The following is a 14,087-nucleotide window of genomic DNA, read 5'->3' as shown; positions in this document are numbered from 1 at the left end:
CCTAATACTAAACTTTAAATGATACTCTAGTAAAGAAAAATCTCAGTCAGCTTTACTATCTAGGAATCCTAGTTATTTCTTAGTATAAATATGAGGGCATTATTTATTAGAAATTATTGCCAGTTATTCTTTCTGTGGTGATTCAGGTTTATATCTTATTAATGTTAATTTTATTTTTACTGTAATTGTAGATGATTTAAATAAGGCTAGCTATATTGTTAGAACGAGGAGTGACTTTGGAAGATGCCCCCAAAACAGCTTGTGTCCCTTACATGTTAAGAATGTAAAAATATCAAAATGACTTTAATCAGTTTTATCTTTTAATTGGGCTTAACAGCACTTCATTATTTTCTTTTATTTTTAAGTGAGTGATTTCAAGGTTTTGTTTCTATAATACATCAGCATATCGGGATTTAGGAATCTGAAATGATTGAACTGGTTAAAATTGTGATCAGAATTTTCAGAATAGCCACTTAACAATTTTTTTTTTAAACCAAGAACAGTGAAACTATTCATGTATTTTTTGATTTGCAATGAGAGTAAACATCATTAGCTTGCTAAAACTTTAATATAATTTAATTTATTTTACATACAAGCAAACTAAATTGTGGGTGTTTATAATTTATAGGTCATTATAATGCACATCACATTTATTACATTCCCTAATTCCTGATCAACCTTATAGGAAGTTGTTAATGTGATCTAGCAGGTATGAGAACATACTTCTCACTGGTCTTTAGCTCTGCCATATATATGGTTTATAGGTATTATTTAATCCTCGCAATAACTTTTCAGAGTCTGTAGTATTGCTCCCTATTTTAAAGACATGGAAAACAGGTATAGAGTGGTTACTGAACTAAGCTGTCATGGAGCACAGAAACAGATTGATCTCAGCACATTCTTGACCTCACCAGGACGCCTTTGAGAATTTACTAAAATTGTACAGTATAATGTGTTTTCATGTGTAGACAAACTAGGTCCTGCTTTTTGTGTTTTAGAGTATATATCCTAGGAACTGTAGAGCAAGAGAAAGGCTTAATAAATAAGGATTAAAAGGTTAGCAATTCTTGCCTGACCAGGCAGTGGTGCAGTGGATAGAGTGTCGTCGGCCTGGGACACAGAGGACCCAGATTCAAAACCCTGAGGTCACCGGCTTGAGTGTGAGCTCATCCAGCTTGGGCGTGGGATCATAGACATATTACTCTATGATCACTGGCTTGAACCAAAAGGTCGCTGGCTTCAGCAAGGGGCCACTGACTCGAATGCAGCTCCCCCGCCCCCCAAATACCCGGTCAAGGCACATATGAGAAAGCAATCAGTGAACAACTAAGGAGCCGCAAAGAACTGATGCTTCTCATCTCTCTCCCTTCTTGTCTGTGTGCCCCTGTCTGTCACTCTCTGTTTCTGTCTCTATTGCTAAAAAAAAAAAAAAAAAAAAAAAGTTAGCAATTCTTTTACTTGTTCTGTAGATTGAGATTTCCTATAAGATTTCACCTGCCAAGGGGTTCTTCTGCTTTAAAACTGAAATAGAAATGATTCTTCTAGGAGAAGAACAAGTAAAAATTCTCATTTTTGTACATTGTATTCAGCTTTTTACAATTCTTTCTATCAGTAGTCAACTGATTAGCAGAATAGTATAGACCTAAGTGAAGACCTAAATCTTGTAAATACTAATGTGGCCATATTTATGTAAACCATGATAGCTTTCTAAATGCTCTTGCATGTTGTATCATATTTGACCTTACAGTAACCCTGTGTGCTAATCAGAGATACTGTTTATTTTATATATGTTTTAAGGCTCAAAGACATTAATAAGCAGAATATGCCCAAAACATTTGGAAGTTAAAACTTTGCCATTAGCTTTATAGTGAGAACCATATTTACTAAGCATGCTTAACTTCTTAAATTTTTATTTTTAAGGGTGTCTTAGAGTTTATTTTGACAAACCACCTAAACTTTAATCTTCTGATTATTTACTTGTAACTATTTATATATTTGTTATACCCATTTACTATATTCTGCCTTTTTAGTGTCTGTCAAATTGTCATTTGCTTAAAATTGACAACCCGATTTTATAATAATGATTTAGGGTTAATCAAATTAAAGAAACAAATCACTAAATAGCAACATTGTTTGATCTCCATCTGCATCCATACTCCACTAATTTACCATTTTTTTGTGTTTAGACTTTTTTATGACAAGGCAGGTTTTTTTGTTGGGGGGGGGGGCTTTCATATTTGAAAACTCAGGAAAAAGCTCTTCTGATAAATTACTTATATGTGTGTAAGAATCAGTTCATAGGATTTTAAGAAGAGGTAATTAGTAAAAAGATTTTCCATTGACCTCAGCTCAATGTGATTATTATAGTAATGATAAAAATAAGTATTTCTACTAACACTGTGCACTTCTGATGACATTGTGTTATTTTTAACATGATTTATTTTATTTAATTCTTACCCTGTGAAATATTGCTACTATCATCTCCATCTTATGAGACAGGCCTAAAGCAGTCATACTAAATACAGTAAAGGTCACAGCTGTGGTTCGTGTCGAAGCATTCTGGCTCTAGCCTGTGCCATTAAACTCTTTACTATACGTACTCTTTCTTAAAAATTTCAAACTGTAACTAGAAATGAATTAACATTTGTGTTATATATTTAATTATCAGTATTTTATATATGTCTTACATGGCATTTATTCCTCATAAAATGCTTAAAGTATGATTATTTCCATTAAAAAATCAGAAATGGAGAGATTAAATGTGTTTACTCAAGTTCACACAACTAACAAAGAGCTCAGTCAGAATTAAAGCAGATGTCTAAACCCAAACCCAGTCAGTCTTTCTGCTATACTATGTTACCTACCTATAGAAAGTATTCACAGGAAGTTTATTAACTGTTATTTATATATACCTTATTGTATGTAAAACACCCTTACCTTTCTAGTCACATATTCATGAAAGGAGGACATATACACATATATTCAATGTATAATATTTTCCTTTATTTGCTTAGTAGTTGAAAAGCATACTTATTGCATATGCAAGTTATGAGATATAACAAAATAACGACCTGTGGTCCTACTACCCTACTTAAGAACTAGAACATTACCAATGTAACTGCATCAGCCTTTGTGGTCTTTCTCTACCTTATCTCATGTCTCCCCCAAAATGGTAACCACCTACCGGTATTTTGTGATGATTATTTCCCTGCCTGTTTTTTTTTTTTTAATTAATAGATTTTATTTTTTAGAGTAGCTTAGACTTACAGAAAAGATGAATAGAAAGTACAGAGTTTCCATATGCCCTCTTTTCCCCCAACACAGTACTTCTATTATTTACATCTTGTGTTAGTGTGAATTTGTTACAGTTGATGAACTAATATTATACATTATTATCACCCATATTCATAATTTACATTAGGGGTTAGTCTTTGTATTGTGCATTCTTTTTTTTTTTTTTGTATTTTTCTGAAGGTGGAAACGGGGAGAGACAGTCAAGACAGACTCCCGCATGCGCCCGACCGGGATCCACCCGGCACACCCACCAGGGGCGATGCTCTGCCCCTCTGGGGCGTCGCTCTGCCTCGACCAGAGCCACTCTAGCGCCTGGGGCAGAGGCCAAGGAGCCATCCCCAGCGCCCGGGCCATCTCTGCTCCAATGGAGCCTTGGCTGCGGGAGGGGAAGAGAGAGACAGAGAGGAAGGAGGGGGGGGGGTGGAGAAGCAGATGGGCGCTTCTCCTGTGTGCTCTGGCCAGGAATCGAACCCGGGACTTCTGCACGCCAGGCCGACGCTTTACCACTGAGCCAACCGGCCAGGGCCTGTATTGTGCATTCTATGGAATGAAGTGTATCTATCATTATAGAATGATACAGTGTAGTTTCACTGTCCTGAAAATTCTCTGTGCTTCTTAGTCTATTCGTTCATCCAGTATTACACCTGGTAACCACTGACCTTTTTACTGTTTCTATAGTTTTGCTTTTTCTGTAGTTTCATATAGTTGGAATCATGTAGCCTTTCAGATTGGGTTCTTTTATGTAGTAAAATACATTAAAGGTTCCTTTCTGACTTTTCATGGGTTAATAGCTCATTTATTTATTGTGCTGACTCTTAATATTTCATTTTCTGAATGTACCATAGTTTATTTGTTAATCAAATGGAGGGCATTTGATTACTTCCGATTTTGACCCATATTGTGTGGACATAAGTTTTCAACTTATTCCGGTGATTACCAAAGGAATGCAGGTGCTGAATTATATGAGAAAAGTATTTTTAGTTTAATAAGAAATTTCCAGACTGTTTTCCAAAGTGGATGTACCATTTTGCACTGTACCAACAATGAATAAGTTCCTGTTACTTTACATCCTCACCCACATTTGATGGTGCTTTTTTTATTTTAGCCATTCTCAATAGATATGTAGTGATATCCATTGTTATTTTAACTTGTAATTCCCTGATAACATGATAATACAATAAATATTCTTATTTACCATCTGTATATCTTCTTTAGTGAGGTGTCTGTACCGATCTTTAGTTCATAATCTGATTAAAATAGTTCTTATTGTGTTGTAAGAGTTCTTTGTATACTGTATTTTTTGTATAACATTTTTATCAGATAACGTATTTTGCAAAGATTTTCTCCCAGTCTGTGGCTGGGAGATTTTTCATTCTTTTAAGTGTCTCAAAGCAGATATATTTTTTTTATCTTTTAGGAGTTTTATAGCTTTGCATTTTATATTTGGGTCTATAATCCACTTTGAGTTAATTATTGTGCAAAGTATAAGGTCATTATGTAGATTAACATTTTTGCATATGAATGTTCAATTTTAGCACAATATGGTGAAAACCATCATTTTTTTTTTCTTTTTTGCTTTTCCAAGTGAAAGGAGTAAAGATAGAGACAGATGACTGTATGTGCCCCAACCAGGATCCACCCAGAGACCCTTGTCTGGGGCCAGTGCTTTGCCCATCTGGGGCATGCTTGCAACTAAGCTATTTTTAGCACCTGAGGCCTCGGCTCCTCTAAGCCATCCTCAGCACCCAGGGACCACATAAACCAATCGAGCCATGGCTGTGGGAGGAGAAGAGAGAGAGAGACAGAGAAGGGGGAAGGGTGGAGAAGCAGATGGTTGCTTCTCCTGTGTGCCCTGACTGGGAACTGAATCCAGGACATCCACATTCTGGGCCAGTGCTCTACCACTGAGCCACCTGGCAAGGACCAAAGACCATCTTTTTTTTAAAATATATTTTTGCTTCTTTGTCAAATATCAATTGTGTGAATCTATTTCTTTGTGCTGTTTTGTTGCATTGATCTGTTTGTCTGTTCTTTGGCCATTATCACAGTTTGATTACTACTGTACCTTTATAGTAAGTTTTGTAGTTGACTAGTGTCAATTTCACTAATGAAATTCACTAAAAAAAGTCCAATTTTTTAATTTTTCTTTATAATTGTGTTGGCATTGGTATCTTTTCATATAAACTTTAAATGTGATCAGTTTGCCTATGTTCACAAAATGACTTGGTGGGATTTTTATTGCAATTGTGTCTGTAGACCAGGCTGGGAAGAGCTGCTATCTTGACAGTATTGAGTCTTTCTGTCTTTATCTGTGAACTTGGAATATCTCTTCATTTATTTAAATATTCCTTGATTTCTTCTTTAGAATTTTAAACTTTTTATGTAGATCTTGTTAGATTATACGTTGTTAGATTTATACCTAAGTATTTCATTTTTTTATTAATATAGATAGTATTATTTTGCATTTCAAATTTCAGCTTTTCATAGCTGATACATAGGAAAGCAGTTTATTTTTGCTTATGAGCCTTGTCTCCTGTAAACCTACTATGATTGCTATTACTTCCAATAGTTATTTTTAGAATTTTCTCTATACATAATTTTGTTATTTTCTAACACAGTTTTATTTCATTCTTCCCAATCAATGCCTTTTACTTACTTTTCTTGTCTTTCTGCATTAGCTGACTCCTGATACAGTGTTGAATAGGAGTAGTGAAAGGGAACATCTTTGCCTTGCTCCTTACTTAGTGGTAAAGTATTTCATTCCCTCACCATTACGTATCATAATGTTTCTGAACAGGCTAGTGCCACCTGACACTAACAGAGCCCTAACACTAAACACCAGATGTTGTAGGGAGAAAGACTATTTTATTATGAATTGTGCCAGTCAGGAGAATGGGAAGCTAATGCTCAAAAGCCCTAACTCCCCGATGTTGTATAGGTTGCAGATATTATAAGGCAAGACACTATAAGTTTGGGGGTTTTGGAGCTGTGCTGGGAGCTGATTGGTCAGTGATGAAGTAAGGGTAATAAATCACTTCTTCAGGTTTTGACAGTTCTCCTGACTGTTCCAGTGTTCCTCTGCTGGTTTCATGGGAAAGTAGCCAGGGGTTTGTTCCACCTTAGGGCTCAGGAGCTGAAACATAACTAAGGACAAGATGTTATCTTTGGACTGCCAGGGGTCCAGATCTTGTGACCATCAGTCAGGTCTGGGCTGCTGTCTTCTACCTCCTTAGGGATTGCTGGATAACCGGGAGGGGGACAGGCTAGATCTCTCTTTATAGAGATGATTTCTAGAGCTAGGATTTGAAGGTAGATTTAATTGAAGACGTAAGGACCCTTAATTTCATTAACTGTAGGATTTTTTTTATTTGATGTTCTTTATCAAATTGAAGAAATACTGCTCTATTTCTAGGTTGCTGAGAGTTTTAATCATGAGTGAGTGTTAGATTTTGAATAGTGTGTTTTTTTCTATCTATAGATATAATCATCTGATTTTTCCCCATAGCCTGTTGATGTGATAGATTAATTACATCACTTGATTTTCAAACGTTGAAGCACCTTGCAAATGCCTTGCATACCAGGAGTAAATCTTACTTGATCATTGTATATAATTTGTTTTATAAATTGTTGGGTTTAATTAGTCAATATTTTGAGGCTTTTTGCATGTTTGTTCATGAGAGATACTGGTCTGTATATTTTCTTTCTTTATAATATCTTTGCTTTGTTTAGTTTAGTTTTTTAATTAGAATAATGCTGACATTATACAATGAGTTGGGAAGTATTTCCTCTGCTTCTGTTTTCTGGAAGAGATTGTGGAGAATTAGTATAATTTTTCTCTTAAATTTTGATAGAATTCACATTCCAACTGGATTTACTTCAGATACTCCACAGCTAGAGATCTAACCACTTTGGGTTTCTTTATAAGAACTTAGTCAGCTACCATAGTGTGTAATTCTTGCTTTGCAAAAGTCAATATAATAATAATGGCCAGAGCGGAAGTCTCTTCAGTTTTCCTTTGTTGTACTCTCATGTCTTTCTAGCTTTCAGTGAGTCTGCATAGCTTTTGATGAGTTACCTTGATATTTGCTTACTGCGAGTTTGCTTTTGTTGGCTAAAACTGGGCCTAGTATCTTCTGCTTTAGAAGGTTATTATTTATTCATCTTCTTTAATATATAAGGTCTATTCAGATTATCTGTTTCTTGTGTGAGGTTTGGTGGTTTGTGTCTTTCAAGGAATTGGTCCATTTCATCTACGTCAGGGGTAGTCAACCTTTTTATACCTACCGCCCACTTTTGTATCTCTGTTAGTAGTAACATTTTCTAACCGCCCACTGGTTCCACAGTAATGGTGATTTATAAAGTAGGGAAGTAACTTGATTTTATAAAATTTATAAAGCAGAGTTACAGCAAGTTAAAGCATATAATAATAATTACTTACCAAATACTTTATGTCAGATTTTCGCTAAGTTTGGCAGAATAAATCTTTATAAAACAACTTACTATAGTTAAATCTATCTTTTTATTTATACTTTGGTTGTTCTGCTACCGCCCACCATGAAAGCTGGAACGCCCACTAGTGGGTGGTAGGGACCAGGTTGACTACCACTGATCTAGGTTATCAAATTTCTGGGTGTAGAGTTCTTTATAATATTCCTCTATTATTCTTTTAATGTCCATTAGATCGATAGTGATAGCCCTCTTCATTTCTGATAGAATTCATTTATGTCTTCTGTCTTATTTTAGTCTGCCTAGAGGTTTATCAGTTTAATTGAACTTTTCAAAACACTATCTTGGTTTTGTTGATTTTTCTCCATCAATTTTCTGTTTTTAATTGTATTGATTGCTGCTCTATTTTCATTTAGTTCAAAATACTTTACATTTTCACAGGACTTTTTTGGACATGTATTAATTAGAAGTCTGTTGCTTAAAAACATTTTGGTATTTTCCCACTATTTCTCTTACTGGTTTATAGTTTAACTTCATTTTGGTCTGACAGCATACTTTTATGATTTCTATTTGTTGAGGTGTGTTTTATGGCCCAGAATGTGTTCTGTCTTGTGAATGTTTCGTGTGAGCTTAAGAGGGATGTGTATATTGCTGTTGTTGGGTGCGGTATTTTATATCTACATGTCAATTAGGTCCAATAAATTGAGGGTGCAGTTTAGTTCAGTTATATCCTTACTGATTTCTGCCTGCTGGATTGAGGAGTTTTAAAATCTCCAATTATAATAGTGGGTTTGTTTATTTCAAGATTGTGTCAAGGTATTCTTTTCTCCTGATAAACTACTCACAGAAATGAGATTATTTCCTTTTTATGAGATTCACATTTTTATTTATTGTTCCAGGAAGTGAATAGAGTATATACATATTGTAATTGTTTTAAGTAGTTAACAGGTTTATTTTTTCCTAAAACAACAATGAATATATGAGTCATCTGCAAATTTACTTTATAAGAAGTAATTTTAAATGCAGAAGATATATTCAAATTGAAACTTTGATGTGTTCTACTTTGAATTTATTCTAGATTTGTCTTTATTTCCTCTATCAATTGTATTCCAGTTATTTAATTCATGATTCTCTTATTTGTTCTTTTATACCTCATTTTATATAGTTTCATAAAGTGTTACTTGAAATCAATAGTTTTAATTTAAGACAAAAAACGAGTGAAGTGTTAACATGATCCAGATTTTATTTTATTATATGACTTTGTTATTAGACACAACAGCTCAGACTTAATTCCTCCTGTTTAATATAGTTTTGGTACCAAAGTAAGTATAATGTCATGGATTAAGTAATAGTTCTACCCATCTTCTATTACTAAGGAATAAAAGTAAGGAATAAAAATGGCACATTCACAAATCGACCAGACTTTTGTTACTCTGTAAGACAGTTGCGAGAAAGGAGATTTTTGGTTGTTTGTGCGGTAATCTTGAAGAAATACTGGAACAGCCTGGAAGCAGGACTGTTAGGCCAAAATTTTTACTTTAATATGTGGAAGAACATGTTCTTTGTCATAGGATTGACAGCAGCCTACAAATATAAGACAGATTAAATCTAAGTTTTTACTTATTTTCAGCTTTTGTTCTATTCTGGTTTTGTTAATCCCTTTGTAATAGAGATGGGTGAATTTAATCCTGCCTTCAATTTGTAATTTTGTGAAAATAAATGCTTAGGAAAACACCTTTGTATGAGAGTCCTTTTTCAAAGTCTGAAAAGACTAGAGAGTAGGCACGTAATTCTGCATAATGTAGGTCATATTGTACTAGTTCCTCTGGATGGGATTTAGCAGAACATGCAAACCATTTTATTCCTCAGCAAGTGACTTAGTAGCCAGACAGTGAATATGTTTTTAATTGGAAGGTCTTGGTTTCCTCAACTTTGCATCCTTAATGATTAAAAGTGTGATGTAGGACATTTTATAGAAATGTGTCTATTTTCTACTTAGATTTTAATCTCTTTGATAAAGTATAAAATTTTGCACATGGAGTATGAATTAGCAAGAGATAAAATTGAGACTGATTCCAGTTCCATCATGTATACTAGGAATCTATATCTCTTTTATTCTTCTGTTTTCAGAGGAGGAAGTATATTTCTTTACTCATTTGATTTTATATTTCATTTCTTTGTTAATTGATAGACTCTTGATAGTTTTATGTATCTTCATTTATCACGGAATGAGTAAATAGAAGGTTAAGGAAGAGGTGAGTTCATAAGTCTCATAAGAGAATACATTTTTTTAAAAAGAGAAAAGGTAGATTTGTGACATTAATTTTGAATTTATGAAATGTTTACAATGGCAGTTCATGGTTCCCTCACTGGTAACTCCTCCTGTCAGTGATGGTAATGAAATTAGATTACAACTGTTTCATTGTGAGAGCATAATTTAGTTTCACTTCCATTCCGGAAGTGTGTTTTATGTGGTAAATAAGGAGCTTTTTAAGTGTAAGACTAGTGTTAACTAAAGGGATAGAAGGTTTACAGAGGAGCAAATAAATCGTATAATTTGAAAACACTTGGCTAGTAGACTCTCAATTAGACTAAATGCTGTGGGGAAAAAGAAAGAAAAATATAACTGAACATTAAATATCTTATACCAGTTTCTTTTGTTGGCCATAGAAAAGCAAGGCCAAATTTTTTTAGTACCAAATTTTTTTCATCTTCATTGGAAATTCTGTTGGTGTCAATTCTAAGATCTTTAATATTTTTCTCTAATGCTGAAACTGAAAATTAATTTCAGGAAATTCGTTCAAGGTATACAAAATAATTGAGCTCTCAACAGAAATTTTAGCTCCGGGTGGATAGCGTGGTTGTTCTAGAATGTTGTCCCAATGTACAGAGGTTGCCGGTTCCAGTCCCTGGTCAGGGCACATACAGAAACAGACTGAAGTTTCTCTCTCTCTCTCCCCCCCTCTCCCTTCATCTCTCCAAAATAAATAAAAATTAAAAAGAAAACTGAAATATTTTAATATCAAAAATAAAAACCAAAATTAAATGAGACCAGTCTTCAGACATTACCCCTCAGTACTTAGGGCAGCGGTTCTCAAACTTTCTGAAGTTGGGAGCATTTAAAATCCTACAAATATAGGCGCAGTATATACAAATTTCTGAGAAATATGCTATAATAAGTAAAATATTAAAGAAAAAATAAAGTCTAAGTGTGCTTTTATGGAAATTAAATGAAATAAATAGGACAAAATTAAATTTATTCTGACATTAAAAAACATTTTTATATTACATTTTTTGTTATGCGTTTTAGAATTTGTATAAAAGGGGTTAAAAAATCAAAAAATCAAAAAAGTTATCTTTTTATATGTATATAGATACATTCTTAGTAAGATTTAGTAAATTCGGCAGGTCCTGGCGTGAATGTAAGGTTTTTCATTCTTGTGTTTATGAGAAACATGAGCCTGATGTGTCCTAGAAATTTCTTCAATGTTTGGGGATATATTTGAAAGGCAAACTCTCATTTCCTCATCAATACATTGAAGAATTCCTCTCTTTTTAACTCTTAATTGTGTTGAGGGTAGAAAATCTTAATTCACATAAACAGGATGTTGAAAATTGTGGTAAAATGTTCAAAGCTTTTTTAGATATTGTCACATATTCTTCTCTTTTATAGAAATCCAAAAGGCTTCAAAAGATAATTCCTTATACTTAATCATAAATCCAAAACCCCCACCATACATATCATCTTAACTTGACACCAAACAAAGGATAGAAGAAACTTGCCTCTAGTCTTTCCAGGGAACATGGGGGGTAGTGTAAACAATCCAGCACCACAGCTTAACAGCCTTTTGCAACCTAATCAGGCAAGTGAGGTGGAGGGTTGGGCAGACTGTCAGCTTACAGCCAATTCCCCACACCTCTGTCCCCCCAAAATCTAAACTTCAAAAACCCTGTTGGTTTTTTGGTCCCCAACAGGCCCATATTTCTCTGGAATACCATAGAGCATACCTGGAAATCTTCTAGGGTGCACACTTTGAGAACCACTGACTTAGGCTAATAGGTAAAAAGTGAGAAAGTAAAGTAATATTAATACTAGTTCTCCTTTGCTATATGCTGGGCACTACATTCAGTCCTTTATATGCATTTTATTTTCTCATTTTATTTACATAAAAGCCCTATTGGTATGTACTCTTATTATTGTTTTGTGAAGAAATAGAAAAAGAAGGGACCAAACCCAGGTCCATCTGATCCCCCAGAGCTGCAGATCACAACCATTTTGGGGTTTTTTGTAAGTAGAGAGTTAGCTGTCATATTGTATGCATTGTTGCTTTGCAAAAGTCAATATAGTAATGGTCAGAGTGGAGATTTGTTCATTCCTTTTTTCTATTCTCAGGTCTTTCATCGCTTTCAATAGGTTTACATAGCTCTTTATAGAGTTAGTTACCTTAATGAATTCATTTTGGTTGGCTAGAACAAGAACTTTTCAAGTCCTGTGTTAAAAGTTGAAACTCTTGGGGTGGATTGGTTTAACTCCATTTTGTGGCTAGAACCTCTGCACATTTGATCACAAGAGAAATTTGTCATAGCTCAAGAGAATCAGCACATAGTCATGGCACCACCAGAGTTCACTATATTATGGTTAGTGTTTGAGGAATTTCGCCACAATCTGGAAACGCTGTAGCTATTGTGTCAACCTGGGGAAGCTTGTATGTTTTTGTGGGCTTTTTGTAATAATGTGTATCTGTCAAATATGGCTTTCAAATTCAGCACTATGCAAGAGACTGGTCTAGGCAATTACAGAAGATCGAGAATTTCCCTTAGGAAAGTCATACATTTTATGCACAAATAACCGCTACAGTACCAACCATGGAGAGGCAAAAACGGAAAGGAGTCAGTTAAAAAAAATACTGAAGTAGACAACATGCCTGAGAAGGTACTGCTGATTAGATATGCTTTTGAAATCTGATTTTATATTTTCTAGAGCTTTTTTTTTTTTTTTTACTGTGTAAGTTTTAAAATGTACTACATGTCTTTTCTTGCTTCATCCTCTCCTTTTTTCTGATATGGATCGTATAGCATGGGTATGTTTGTTACTTTTTTTGCCTAGAAGAAATTTTTTCAACATTGCCATTAGTATACAATGTTTGAACTGATTTTGAGAGAAGGGTTGAAATGACCGTTTTATTTGTAAAATGCAAGACATTTCTATTTTAGAGGTAATAATTTTGATGTTAGCAAAGCATGTTTTACATGTTCCCTTTATAATTCTTTTTACTCAAATTCTGTCTATATGAAACAATCCATACAATAAACCTTATTTTGTGAACTAGTTGGATGCAGTGGTTAAATTCATTCATGTATAATTTTACTGTAGTTTGCTATATACATCTCTTGGATTTTCAGCATGGAGTTGGGGAAAGAAATCTTGATTACAGTTCTTTCCCCATTTAAATTCCTCCATTTCTAAGATTTGTTTTGGCTATTTTTCTCAATTGTCAGTGGAATTATTGTCTTCCTGTCTCCATATTCAGGTAGTGTCAGTGGCTGAGTATCACCGCAGGATCGATGCTCTAAATACTGAAGAACTGCGCACACTCTGCAGACGACTCCAGGTGCCCCCTTCAGTAGTTTAAACCCCTTTGGAGAGTGACCACTCCCCGTTTTAGTGTCTTTCGTCAGGGCAAATCTCATTTTTGAAGGATTTGTTTTGACTGTAGCACTAAAATAGCCCATCAGAAAATTCCTTTTTGTACTACGAGTACAGTGATGCTTCGAAGAGCTGAAGGATTATCTTTTCTGTCATTTTTCATTTGAAAAAGATTCAGAGGAATTTTCTGTCACTTTAGAACTGTTCTCAGCACTGTGTGTTTCTTTGAGTGATGAGGCGTTTTTAGTTAATTTTAACATTGGAAGAATGATTTTTTCTAAACAGAACCTGAAAGATGTGGTACTATGGAAAATTATTAAAATTTTTAATGAATAGTAAGGCTTAAATATTTTCTCTTTAAGGCTACTTCAGTTGTAATAACCCCACATTAAGTATGTTAATGAAATATTTTATGATGTATTCCTAGTTGGTATTAGAAATACTTTGGGAAATAGTATAGGTTAGACACTGATTTAAAATTTCATGTAATAATCTTAGTGATTTTTTTTAAAAGAAAAAAGTGATACAACTGAATTCATTTTCCACTTTTATGTATTGTGTGCTCCCTCCTCTTAGTACTTTCACGGCTTGGCTAGAAGTACTGGAGTTTTTTCCTTTCTTTGAATGCTTCTCGTGCTTCCTTATACTTTTTTTTAACCTTTCACATCATCAAAATAAGGGTAAACCATGATGATGTGAA

General features: G+C 34.2%; 1 protein-coding gene across 12 annotated transcripts in view; it reads left to right on the top strand.

The window, feature by feature from the left end:
- Positions 1–14,087, top strand: part of OXR1 (oxidation resistance 1) — a 535,173-nt gene that overhangs the window by 509,709 nt on the left and 11,377 nt on the right. For 8 of the 12 annotated variants that reach the window (XM_066265822.1, XM_066265824.1, XM_066265825.1 and 5 more), the window contains one exon: positions 13,272–13,352. The exons of the other annotated variants lie outside the window; for them this stretch is intronic. In XM_066265822.1, coding sequence (XP_066121919.1) covers positions 13,272–13,352 — 81 coding nt within the window. The remainder of the gene's footprint in view (positions 1–13,271; positions 13,353–14,087) is intronic. 12 annotated transcript variants of the gene reach the window in all.

Source organism: Saccopteryx bilineata, chromosome 3 (assembly GCF_036850765.1).
Source record: "Saccopteryx bilineata isolate mSacBil1 chromosome 3, mSacBil1_pri_phased_curated, whole genome shotgun sequence".
Lineage (NCBI taxonomy): Eukaryota > Metazoa > Chordata > Mammalia > Chiroptera > Emballonuridae > Saccopteryx > Saccopteryx bilineata.
This window is presented reverse-complemented; position numbering and strand designations above follow the sequence as displayed.